A 12,903-nucleotide genomic window follows, 5' to 3' on the forward strand; every position below is an offset into this window, starting at 1 on the left:
CGGCTGGCATGTCCGCAGTGTTTAGGGGTTTAATTCGTTAAATTACAAAATGAAAAAATAAAAAAAATCCTTGCCTTTCAATAACCGGCATAAAAACCATTGTGTGCACCCTCACCTGCCAGCTACTGCATTGCAACATGCCAAAAACCATTTAGAGTACCTAAGCAACCATCCACAACACCATGACAATGACTTCTGCACATGCAAGCACCACTCATATTTTCTATACAAAATGTAAAAATCAAGCTGACAACATGAGATTTATGTTGTACTTATTACGTTCGGAAACACCGGTGCGGTCATTCGTTGACATTCTCCCAACGCAGTAAATCCATCTCCACTTGAAAACATGTCCGTGTTACACAACGTTACACAATGTTAACAACTTTATTGTACTGCGAGCAACCAACAGGCCAAACATTCGACAAATATGGGAGCGATTAGGAGTTCCTTCGAAACCAATGAGGTAATTAAAACAAGATAGACACTGTTCACCGTAAATCTTGCAGTTCACCACATACCTTCACAGACTTCCCCTTGTTTCACTTCTCCCAAATATTCTTATAGCACTCGGGACAGAAGCGAGTACAGGGAGTATCACCCAAACCTCTCTAGCTTTAACTATGGTTACTATGGAAGACCCCTTGCAGCAGCCAAGGCATTGTTAAGGAATCTGATATCTGTCAAAGATTGAGGCCAATTGGTAAAACAGTAGGAGGATGAACACTGAGCAGTAGTCAACAGTGCCTTTAGGACATTCTCAGAAAAGTGAATGTTCTCAGTGTCCTGCTGTGGAAGAAACTACACCCCAGATGTTCAGGACGCTCCCCTCGTCAATAAAAGTGAGAAAAATCAAAAAGAGGACATTGAACGTCATACTGTGCACATCTGCTGGCCAAAGCTAAAAACTACTGCAGTAGCTTCTCAAGTTTTTCTGTTTCATACATACTACTGTATAAAGTGATATGAAGGTCTGCTGGGTGGCCTTGAGACAGGGTCAAGAGAGAAATGCCTAAACCTAGGCCATAACTCTTTGAAACTTAAGTAAAAAAAATGAAGTATATAAAGTTTTTTACCACATGTTTTGACAATTTATATGTTTTTGACTTTTTATTGCTATGAGAAATGAATCTAGACGGCACAAAATAACCAGCTCAAGGAAAATCATCATGTTTTTAAAGACAATAATGTATAAGATCTCTTTTTTTAAACATTTGTGCCTAAAGGGTGCATATTATTACCTTGAAGGTACCTATTGGTGTACCAAATGTATACATATCTTTACGGTTTGCTTTGGGTGAGGTCGGGTAAACTCACCTCACTTTGGCTTGGTTAGCTTTTCCATCGAGTTTAGTAACACTTTGGAGTGGGAGGGATTATAGGCATGTCATTATATTTGCGCTGCCTACTGCTGTGACATCATACGAGTGAAAGCGTTGTTGTACATTCCTATACATTCATTTGTTTCACAGTCTACCACAAAATTAAAATTGGCCACCACAAATAGATGTTTGCACATCGCGTTTATCAATACCTCTGTCTCACATGACAGTTTCTATACAAACATCCATGGCGTCAGTCGACGCGCTCAGCTGAGCCTCATTAAAGTTGCATTTAAGCATATATGCGGACGTGCATGTCGCGAATGTGCCGCCACAGTCTGGAAAAAAACTGTTATGGTTTCTGATTCTCAACCTGTAGATGTTTTTCATCGCTAAAAGGGAGCTTGGGAACTTACAGCAGAGCACAGATGACAACAGGTTTACTCGAAACAGCGCAAGCTAGCATGAAGGTAAAGCTAATCTTTTACATTATAGCGTTGACGTTGCTAGTGACGATTTTCTCAGACCAATCTACAGCGTTTTCGCATCATGTTTTGGTATCAGCTCGGGTCGCTTGGAACCCCAACTGAGGTGGTACTAAAAAAAGTATCTGTACTACGTACTGCACCCAGTGGAAAAGCCCCCAAAAGTTAGCCGAACCGACCCAACGCAAACCGTGGGGTACTATGCAATGGAAAAGCGCCATAAATGGTACATTAGGGTTTTGCCAATAGACGATAGTATCGTGTATCGATGATCAGCAGACATATCGCTAATAGCGGGCTTTCATGACGATAGTTGGCGATCGTTATTATTATTACCATCATAGTTTCAAATTAACATGCGCATTGCATGCTTTTCCTCGCATAAGAGGATTTGTGGGCTTTACTTTGCGCGAGAGAGCTTGTAATGCGCGCCGATTTCTTCTCACATGCACGTGGACTCAAAGCCCGGACCTGAATGCGCGCGTCTTGGACTCTTGCTCGGGGCCTGAATGCGCACGTCTTGGACTCTTGCCGGACCTAAATGCGTGCATCTTGGAGTCTTGCTCGGACCTGAATGCGTGCGTCTTGGAGTCTTGCTCGGACCTGAATGCGCGCGTCTTGGACTCTTGCCGGACCTGAATGCGCGCGTCTTGGACTCTTGCTCGGACCTGAATGCGCGCGTCTTGGACTCTTGCTCTGACCTGAATGCACGCGTCTTGGACTCTTGCCGGACCTGAATGCGCGCGTCTTGGACTCTTGCCGGACCTGAATGCGCGCGTCTTGGACTCTTGCCGGACCTGAATGCGCGCATCTTGGACTCTTGCTCGGACCTGAATGCGTGCGTCTTGGACTCTTGCCGGACCTAAATGCGCGAGTCTTGGACTCTTGCTCGGACCTGAATGTATGCGTCTTGGGCTCTTGCCGGACCTAAATGTGCGCATCTTGGACTCTTGCTGGACCTGAATGTGTGCGGCATGGACTCATTCTAGCACCTGAACTTGTAATACATGTGGCTCTGACAATTTCTTGCACTAGAGAGGTTGTTAGGCGCGCAGAGCGTTAAAATCCGCGAGTTTGTTGTTCCCACTCCCTGGCACGTAAGAAATTTTAGACTGAATGATGTGGATGGATTAATGGCAACAGTTTTAAGAAGGTTGCGGTCTTGACGGTGTTGCCCTTGCTTCTTTTTTGTCCACCAATCAAGTGACTTGTCATAAGTAGAGTAGTGGGGCAGTAGTTTTAATAAATGAGTCAACTACTGCCCCGCCCCCTATCATGTATCGGCGACGATTGGACGATCTCAAAATCAGGCATATTGCCCAACACTATGGTACATATTGCTACCTTTTTAAAGGGTACTGCTCTATTCACAGCTTTTGTACCTTTTATTCTGACCATGCACAATTGCAGCTCAATCGATGTACTCCAGCTAAATCATCTTAAACACAAGTACATTTCTATGTCTAAAATATTATGAACAACAGCTACAAGATGTATTATCCATCCATGGCCCATCCTTAGGTAGAGTCTACAACTCTAGTTACTTCATTTGTATCCAGTTTCTTATAAAGACAACCCAACATCTATAAAGGGATGACACCCACCTCTATACCTCAATAAGGACTTCAACACTATGCTTTATCATAGAAAACTGTCAAATATAATACACTTAATATCACCTCTCATTGCTATAATATAAACATTAATTTGCTAACTGTAAACTATATAATTTATAAATAACTTTATTCTCTTATATATAATTATACATTTTATGTAAAGCGGCTTTGAAACAATATGCACTGTAAAAAGTGTATATGCAATACTGCATATAGCAAACATGCTATACAAATAATTATAAATGGGAATTATAAGGTATATATTTGTACATGTATGGCCAAGTTAAACAAATGTTTGAATGGTCTGGTTACCTTTTCAAAACATTATTTACTGCATATGATTAAAAGTATGACTGGACACAGGCAAAACAAACAGAAATTGACCTTTTGACCAAGCTTTAAATGGAAAGTTCACCAAAAAATTTCAATTTTGTCATCGTTTACTCAGCCCCAAGTTGTTCCAAATAAATTGGATTTAAATTTTGGAAATAATGGTGAACGAAGAAAGACTATTTATTAAAACGTTTTTTGTTCTGCTGAACACAAATGAAGATATTTTAAAGAATGTTTGTAACCAAGCAGATCTGGGGCACCATTGACTTCCATAGTAGGAATAAATAATACTATGGAAGTAAATGGTTCCCCTGATTTGTTTGGTAATTTATATTTTTCAAAATATCTTCATTTGTGTTCAGCAAACAAAGAAATGTAAACAGGGTTGAAACAACGTGAGGGTAAATAAACAATCACTGAACTATCCCTTTAACTATAGCTAAGGCAGCAAGACTTTCTTTGTTCACCATTATTTCCAAAACATCTGTGTCAAAGCTAAAAAGTTTCATTTTCATTTGATGTATAAATAGTACAAAAACGGAAATTGTGTAGATATTATTTGGATGTAGTGTCTTGGTTACGGTAAAAAAATAACCATTATTCTTCACTTTGCCAGACTATGTTGTAAATTGTCTGTTAAGGTCTATATCTTTCTTACACATACACACACAAACATACACCTTCATTTCATGTGAATACTTGAAGACCAATAAAGCGTAAAGATGTCTAATCTATCTGTCTACAATGGAAAATAAATCTAACAAATTATAAAAAGCACAGCATGCAATGTCAGAAAAGGTTGAAATATGACACAAAGTTTGGTGGATGTGTCTTTAGATCTTCAGTGAATTTTTTATGGGACATCTGGGATATTTAACAGTATTGGTAAAACCATTAATTTGATCAAATCAAAAATACATACACTCTGGGATAATGCTAGGCTATTTTTAACATATAAAAGGGTCAAGGCAAGCCATTGGGTTAAATTAGCCTAGAAAATGTTTGTATTTTACACAACAACGGGTTAAAACAACTCAGTTTTATGGGTTGAAACAACCCAGCATAGGTGAAATTACAACCCAATGGGCTTGTCCCTTTTTGACCCAATGCTGGGTTGGAATAACCTGGCATTTTAGCAAACTCAAAACAGATTGAGGGTTTTTGCTGAGTTTGGTGAATGTAGCTTAAAAACTCTATAAAAGGAGATACAGCTGAAATAACTCTAACCTGTTTTTAAAATTAAACGATGAAAGGTCATAGGTACCTGATAAGGGACAATGCTCCCATGGGCCGTTCCCCATCGTCTGGCCTCTTTACCAGCGTTGAGGTAGTTGGCAGCGATGTGAGTGAGACAAGCAACCTGAAGATCAGATGAAGACATAAAATGAGGAGAGAGGCAGAAAGAAAATAAAGTTTTAAATCTTAAGATCTGACAGTAAGCTCATTACATCCTGCTGTTTAGTGAGCGCAGGGAACTCTTACGCGGCTGACACAGCAGTTCATGTTGCCCTGCCGTAAAACAAACACCCACTGCGATCAACTGCAAGGTTTGTTTTTCTGAATAACTAACCAACAAAATATAAAATAAAACTATACGAAAAAAATAAAAGATAACCAATCACATTCAACAGTCAGCTTTTTTGAAACATAAAATAAAGTACAAGTAAAAAATTACAACAAACAAAACATGATGGTGTAGCAATATTTTACAATGCCCAGTTGACATCAGATCAGAAGCTATGCAGCTGAAGCAATATTTTTGTTATGTATACTGATGAACAGAAGATCAAAAGCGCATCGGTAATGATTCACCAGCAGTGGCGGATGGTGCTAAAAATTTTTAGGGGCGCAAACAAACTCAAAATCAAACTTTTACTGTAGTAATGCATGACTGTAAATAGCCATTTCTCAGGTGTTGAACATCATTACTGCTTAGCTAAAATGCTACTGTTAAAATCAACTAAAGAAGGAAATAAATGTATTATGAATCTATAAATTTGAGTATAGACGGTTTCATCGGACGCACTGACATTGTCGCAGTTAAGTGTCTGGAAGGATCTTAACTTCTGGTCTCTGTTTGTTTAATGGTCTGACTAGTGTCTAAACTGAACTCTGGAACAATTTTTTTTTCTTTTCATATCTAGCCCCTAAGCTTTGGAATGATTTACCAAATAATTTTCGAGTATCAGACACAGTCGATCACTTTAAGTCTAAGCTTAAGACATTCTTCTTTAACAAAGCATTCACATAAAATGTCAAGTAAATGTAATTATCCCGCAACAGCTAGTTTGTCCAGAACAAAGCATTCACATAACTCATCTATACTTATGCCGCAATAGGTAGCCGGCCTGGAACCGAACGTATTTTAAACCACAATAATGTATGACACTTGCATTACATGCAAACGGCCCCTATGCTAATAGGATTCTGTTTTTCCCTCCCTGTCTCGTCCTCGACCCCGAGGACAATGACAAAAACAGACGCAGTTCTTGCTGCTGTGAAGGTCATCGCACCACTGATCTACTGGCTGTCCTTCAACGTGTTGCCCGCCGATACGCGACCAACGACCACCGGGTAAACCAGTTTAATCTGCTTACCCGTTTCCTATCCCTATCGTGTTTATATATATATAAATATATATTAATCTCTCTCAAGGGTTTTTGTCCTCCTAGGAGTTTTCCCACAGGGTTTTTTTCCTAGGGGTTTTTTCATCCCCGGGAGAGTCAGCCAACATTGGCTTAACTTAGCACTTTACTGTATGCGTTACATTATTACTACGCTCGCTTGTACGCTGTTGTTTTCTTCTTATATTTTATTCCGCACACTCCAAACTGAATGTCAGAATGGGAAAGAAAGGTGATTTAAGCAATTTTGAGTGTGGCATGGTTGTTGGTGCCAGACGGGCCGGTCTGAGTATTTTTACAATCTGCTCAGTTACTGGGATTTTCCACGCACAAACATTTCTAGGGTTTACAAAGAATGGTGTGAAAAGAGAAAAACATCCAGTATGCAGCAGTCCTGTGGGCAAAAATGCCTTGTTGATGCAAGAGGTCAGAGTAGAATGGGCCGACTGATTTAAGCTGATAGAAGAGCAACTTTGACTGAAATAACCACTCGTGAGGTATGCAGCAAAGCATTTGTGAAGCCACAACACGCACAACCTTGAGCAGGATGGGCTACAACAGCAGAAGACCCCACCGGGTACCACTCATCTCCACTACAAATAGGAAAAAGAGGCTACGATTTGCACGAGCTCAGAAGTCAGAGTCAGAATTTGCCGTAAACAGAATGAGAACATGGATCCATCATGCCTTGTTACCACTGTGCAGGCTGGTGGCGGTGGTGTAATGGTGTGGGGTAGGGCTGCACGATTTGGGTGATTTTTCCCATTGCGGTTATTGATGCTAATATTGCGATGTGCGATTGCGATTATACTAAATGGTATCATGAGTCAACTTGATGGGTTTTAAGGAACATCCACACACAGTTTAGCTAAAATGTGTGTTTGTAAAACTAAAAATGTTTTCGTATTGCCACGTGATGTAGCAACTGCTTAGTGTCAGTAATCCTAAATCCAAAATACCGCCATACAACAGACAGAGTTTTTTTTAGCTACCAGATCACTGTCAACCTCCTCTGCATCCATCTTCGCTCTGGTATACAGTTGTGTTCAAAATTATTCAACCCCAACTGAAATTGATTGTTTTGGCCGGTTTGACATTGATTTTGATCATTTAGTCATCCTGCTTACAATTACATCAAAGAGGCATGTGTAGGTCAGACAAATATAACATAACATTTATAATGAAATAACCACAAATGTCTTTTCTGTGCTCACATCATTAACAGTTTTATTCAACCCCCAAGTGACATTCAATCTTAGTACTTAGTACAACATCCTTTTACAGTTAAAACAGCTTTTAAACGTGAAGCATAGCTTGACACAAGTGTATTGCAGCGATTTACGGGTATCTTCGCCCATTCATCATGGGCAAAAGCCTCCAGTTCAGTCACATTCTTAGGCTTGCGCACTGCAACTGCTTTCTTTAAGTCCCACCAGAGGTTCTCAATCGGATTTAAGTCTGGTGACTGCGATGGCCACTTCAATATGTTCCAGCCTTTTTTCTGCAACCATGCTCTAGTGGATTTGGAGGTATGCTTGGGATCATTGTCCTGTTGAAAGGTCCAACGTCTCCCAAGCCTCAGGTTTGTGACGGACTGCAACACATTGTCATCCAATATCTCCTGGTACTGAAGAGAATTCATGGTACCTTGCACACGCTGAAGTTTCCCTGTACCTGCAGAAGCAAAACAGCCCCAAAGCATGATTGACCCCCCACCATGCTTCACAGTAGGCAAGGTGTTCTTTTCTTCATAGGCCTTGTTTTTCCTCCTCCAAACATAGCGTTGATCCATGGGCCCAAACAGTTCTAATTTTCCACAGAACACTATCCCAAAACTTCTGTGGTTTGTCCACATGACTTTTGGCATACTGCAGTCGACTCTTCTTATTCTTTGGAGACAGCAAGGGGTTGCGCCTGGGAGTTCTGGCATGGAGGCCTTCAGTACGCAGGGTGCGCCGTATTGTCTGAGCAGAAACTTCAGTACCCACATCTGACAAATCTTTTCTCAGTTCCTCAGCAGTCACACGGGGACTTTTTTCCACTCTACGCTTCAGATAGCGCACAGCAGTCGCAGTTAGCATCTTTTTTCTGCCACGACCAGGAAGCGTTTCAACAGTGCCCTTTGCCTTGAATTTGCGAATGATGCTTCCTATGGTGTCTCTTGGTATGTTCAACATCTTTGCAATCTTTTTATAGCCATTGCCCTTCCCGTGAAGATTAATCACCTCTTCTCTTGTCTTCCTGGACCATTCTTTTGACTTCACCATGTTTGTAACCACACCAGTAAAGGTTTAGAAGGAGTTGAGTCTCACAGTCATTTTAAAGCTGCCTAATTGGTGCTTATTAGGCTTTATTGCTGTTCCCTGACATCCACAGGTGTTTTCAATACCTGATTGAAAACACTTCAATGAACCTCTGTTCTTCAGAGTGGTAGTTCTTTAAGGGGTTGAATAATTGTGTCAATGAAGAATTCACAAAAGAAACATTTACTACTATATTACAAAACCAGTTGATGTCATTTTAGTTGCATATGGTTCTTTAAGAAGTCATTGTAGGATTTCATTCGGAATACAATTACAAATGTACACTAAATTCCCTAAAACCCTTAACAGCATTGGGGGGTTGAATAATTTTGAACACAACTGTAAGTGACGACGCAAACCACACATGTGCATGCCACACATGCACTGCCTTTTTTGTTCATTTTTCTTTCTTTTTTTAAACAGCAAGGAAAATCATCAAACTGTTATCAGAAAGTTTGTGTTAACAAGTCCACACATTTATTTATTTAATATAATTGCGACATTTTGCTGTCATATAATCGCACAGACTGACATCGCGATTGCGATGCGATAAATTGTGCAGCACTAGTGTGGGGGATGTTTCTTGGCACACTTTAGTCCACTTAGTGCCAATTGGGCATCGTTTAAATGCCACGGCCTACCTGAGCATTATTTCTGACCATGTCCATCCCTTTATGACCACCATGTACTCATTCTCTGATGGCTACTTCCAGCAGGATAATGCACCATGTCACAAAGCTCAAATTATTTCAAATTAGTTTCTTGAACATGACAATGAGTTCACTGTACTAAAATGCCCCCCACAGTCACCAGATCTCAACCCAATAGAGCATCTTTGGGATGTGGTGGAACGGGAGCTTCATGCCCTGGATGTGCATCCCACAAATCAACTGCAAGATGCTATCATATCAATATGGGCCAACATTTCTAAAGAATGCTTTCAGCACCTTGTTGAATCAATGCCACGTAGAATTAAGGCAGTTCTGAAGGCAAAAGGGAGTCAAGCACAGTATTAGTATAGTGTTCCTAATAATCCTTTAGGTGAGTGTAGATCAGCTGCACAGTGCTGCATAATCTGCATTAGGTCAAATATCTTGACTAGAAATTAAGACCAAATTTCCCAACTTTAATTGACCAGCCACCACAGTTTACCAGTCTTAAAAGCAATGTACAGGATCTGCATGCATCAGCAGAGCTTAAAAATCAACCTCTTTCCCAAACCATTCATGTCTTAAACTGAACTCCTTTATTAATTACAAATGTTTTACATGAAGGCTTTTGTTTAAAATTACATTCTATGTCCATTGTGCATCCACATCAACAGATTATAACAATATACTGTATTTTAAGCTTGCATGCAGCAGTTTTACCTTTTAAATGTATAAGGCCTGTAAATTCGAATGGGTTTTGTTTGGCAGTCAGTGTTGTTATTGTTCATCAGCTAGAAAAAAACATGCTCTGAAAGTTTATATATCGTTTTTCTGTGTAGTTGCTGTGTGGATTTTTAAAACTTGATTCAATAGTTATTGTTCATGGTGTGAATGGCCCTAAAGTAATCTTGCATCTTGTTGCACTCATAGCACCTTGTGTGCATTACTTACTCTTGATATTTAAATTTACACAGGATAAATATTTTTATGTCAAATCAAGGGGTCACTGAATTTCCCTGTTTCTCCAATCTGTTACTCATTTCAGAGTGACTGAAGCCACACATAGATCAAAACTTGTTTTTGATTCACTCAAAACTTCCAATAGTGCAGTTACAGTACCTTACGCTTTTAGTTTTCTATGTGAAGTTATTGATTATTTCGTAATAAAACAGAATTTTGTTAATGTATACAATTATAGTAAATAAAACAATGACAGTTTCAATTCAAAAGCAATTAATTTTTAATGAAACCCTTAAGAGTTATGAAAGCCAATGATGCTCATATATCTCTTTATTGCTGCATTGCAAAATATCTTGCATTGCTTTATCTACAAACATCTGTTCATTTTACAAGTGACTATATAAGAACCAATAAGATTATCTTTTTTTCTCAAACTACACAATGCATTACTGAACTATAGGATGCAAATCATGTTGTACTGTGTAACTAAACTGCGTTCTGCGAATGATTTACTTTAAAGTTAGTAGGAATGTTAACCCATAATAATTTTTTATCACTACATTTCATCACCCTTATGTTGTTTTAAAGCTCCATGATTCTCTTCTGTTGAGAACAACAGATGTTAAGAAGGATGTTCGGGTTATACTTCATTTTGATAGTTTACTTCAAATATTCTACTAACTATAACTTTGCAAATACATGTCAACCAACTGTCATTACATTATTAGTAGACTGTTAGTGGTAAGCCCGGATTAAAGTCTGTTTTTTAAGTGGACACGAATGTACATGCGTGGTCGAATGCACAACCTTGCAGTTTATAATAAACTCATATGTGTACACAGACGTTCAATGCATGCACATTAAGACAAAATGCAATAAATCTCCTGGGCTACATACTATATTCTCCTGTAGGACTTTTCCAATGTTATCAATGTTAGCACTGGCAATTGGCATCACCTAATGTGACCTCTTTGTAAATGAGATTTGAGAGGTGCATCATCAGGGAATAATAGTAGTGACTTGATTTTAGTATTTTCTTTACATAAAGATATTATACTGTATGGATTCGGAAGACTTTGAACATAAGGTTAGGGACACACCCAACCAACACTAAAAAAGGCAGACTATGGGGTCAGCTCATAGTGGCCCCGCATCAAAAAAAAATTGTGTATGCAACCTCAGGTCATGACTGTCTTACATCTAGCTAATTTTATGACTATACACTTTAGTTTAGCAGTTTAGTTGTATGACCATAGGGTTTGCTTAAAATATCAAAGATTTTGTTCAATTATAAGGCCAACTAGTGATGCAAGAATAAAAAAAAATTGTGTTGCCTCAGACTCTGATCATACATCAGTGTATCAAATCTGATGTAAAAATCACATAATATTAATGTTATAAACATTAATGTGTAACAAACACAAAATGTAAAAATAATTTTTCATTTTTTTCAATTTTCGGCCATTTCTGATGGAAACTTTAATATAACGTCAATATAGTTTTTGGTACAGAAGGTAATGCATTGCTCTCCCTATGGTGTTTTTGAGTCGATCAGAATAACGCTCACTGAGATATTCACAATTCATTTTAAGTGCTATTTTGCTGTGCAGGGTTAACCATAAGGCGAATTCTGGCATGTTTGGTATCGTTGGACTCTGCAGCTACTCAGGACTTCAAGGAAACAAGTCCTGTGAGAATACGTCAATCACAGCCAAAGTTATAAGCTTGTAAAACATTTGTCTTATCACTCGGTGGCGCTGCGACGAAACTGGGCATGCCCCCTGACTGGCATCACAAGTACCAAGTGTCGTGTTAATAGGCTTAAGTTTGGCGAAGATACAGCCTCAAATCCGTTTTTTAGCGCTCTACGTAAAATTTGTTGACGCGGTTTACGGATTGACGAATCAACATGAATTCCATAAGTTTTTGCCTTGACGGTCTGTAGATGCTACATACCAATTTTCTTGACAATCGGGCAAAAGCTCTAGGACAAGTTCGCAAAAGTATCTTTTACGAATAATTCAAAATGGCGGGAAAAATTTAATGATGGAAAATGACGTCCACTAGGGTCCAATCGAATCGTCTTGAGCCAAGGAATCAGCGGAAATAAGTATTTTGTGTTTAGGACTAACGGGTCAGAAGTTATAACAAAAAACATAAGTGCAATTTTGGACTGTTGGTGGCGCTAGCGGGTTAGAGATAGAGACTCCAAATTTGCTGTGGAGACTTTTTGGACAGTTCTTATATAAGCATGCCAAATTTCATAACTTTCCTATGTACGCTGCTATGGCCTGCCATAGACCGCAATGGTGGAAGAAGAAGAATCGGAAGAAGAATAAGAAAACTAACGGATACAATAGGGGTCTTCGCACACCTGAATATGTGTTCAGAGTGTCATTTGTGTCACTCAAAACATGTGTTTGGTGCGTCATGTGAACCTACAGTATGTGCATCATGCGTCATGTCAAAATACGTGCCTGCTGCACACGTGCCGAAAGGGTTTATGATAAAAGAGACGCTCACGTTCACAAAATACTTGCAAGATACTCGCGTAACACTAAATTTTGATTACACGTGAGATTAAGCGAGTATCTGGCAAATGTAAACGTC

At 39.2% G+C, this 12,903-nt stretch overlaps 1 protein-coding gene across 3 annotated transcripts in view; it reads right to left on the reverse strand.

The window, feature by feature from the left end:
• The window catches only part of sugct (succinyl-CoA:glutarate-CoA transferase), a 171,099-nt gene that overhangs the window by 133,566 nt on the left and 24,630 nt on the right, over positions 1-12,903 (reverse strand). For all 3 annotated transcript variants that reach the window (XM_055181748.2, XM_055181747.2, XM_055181749.2), the window contains exon 9: positions 5,021-5,116. In XM_055181748.2, coding sequence (XP_055037723.1) covers positions 5,021-5,116 — 96 coding nt within the window. The remainder of the gene's footprint in view (positions 1-5,020; positions 5,117-12,903) is intronic.

This window comes from Misgurnus anguillicaudatus, chromosome 25 (assembly GCF_027580225.2).
Source record: "Misgurnus anguillicaudatus chromosome 25, ASM2758022v2, whole genome shotgun sequence".
In the NCBI taxonomy this organism is placed as follows: domain Eukaryota; kingdom Metazoa; phylum Chordata; class Actinopteri; order Cypriniformes; family Cobitidae; genus Misgurnus; species Misgurnus anguillicaudatus.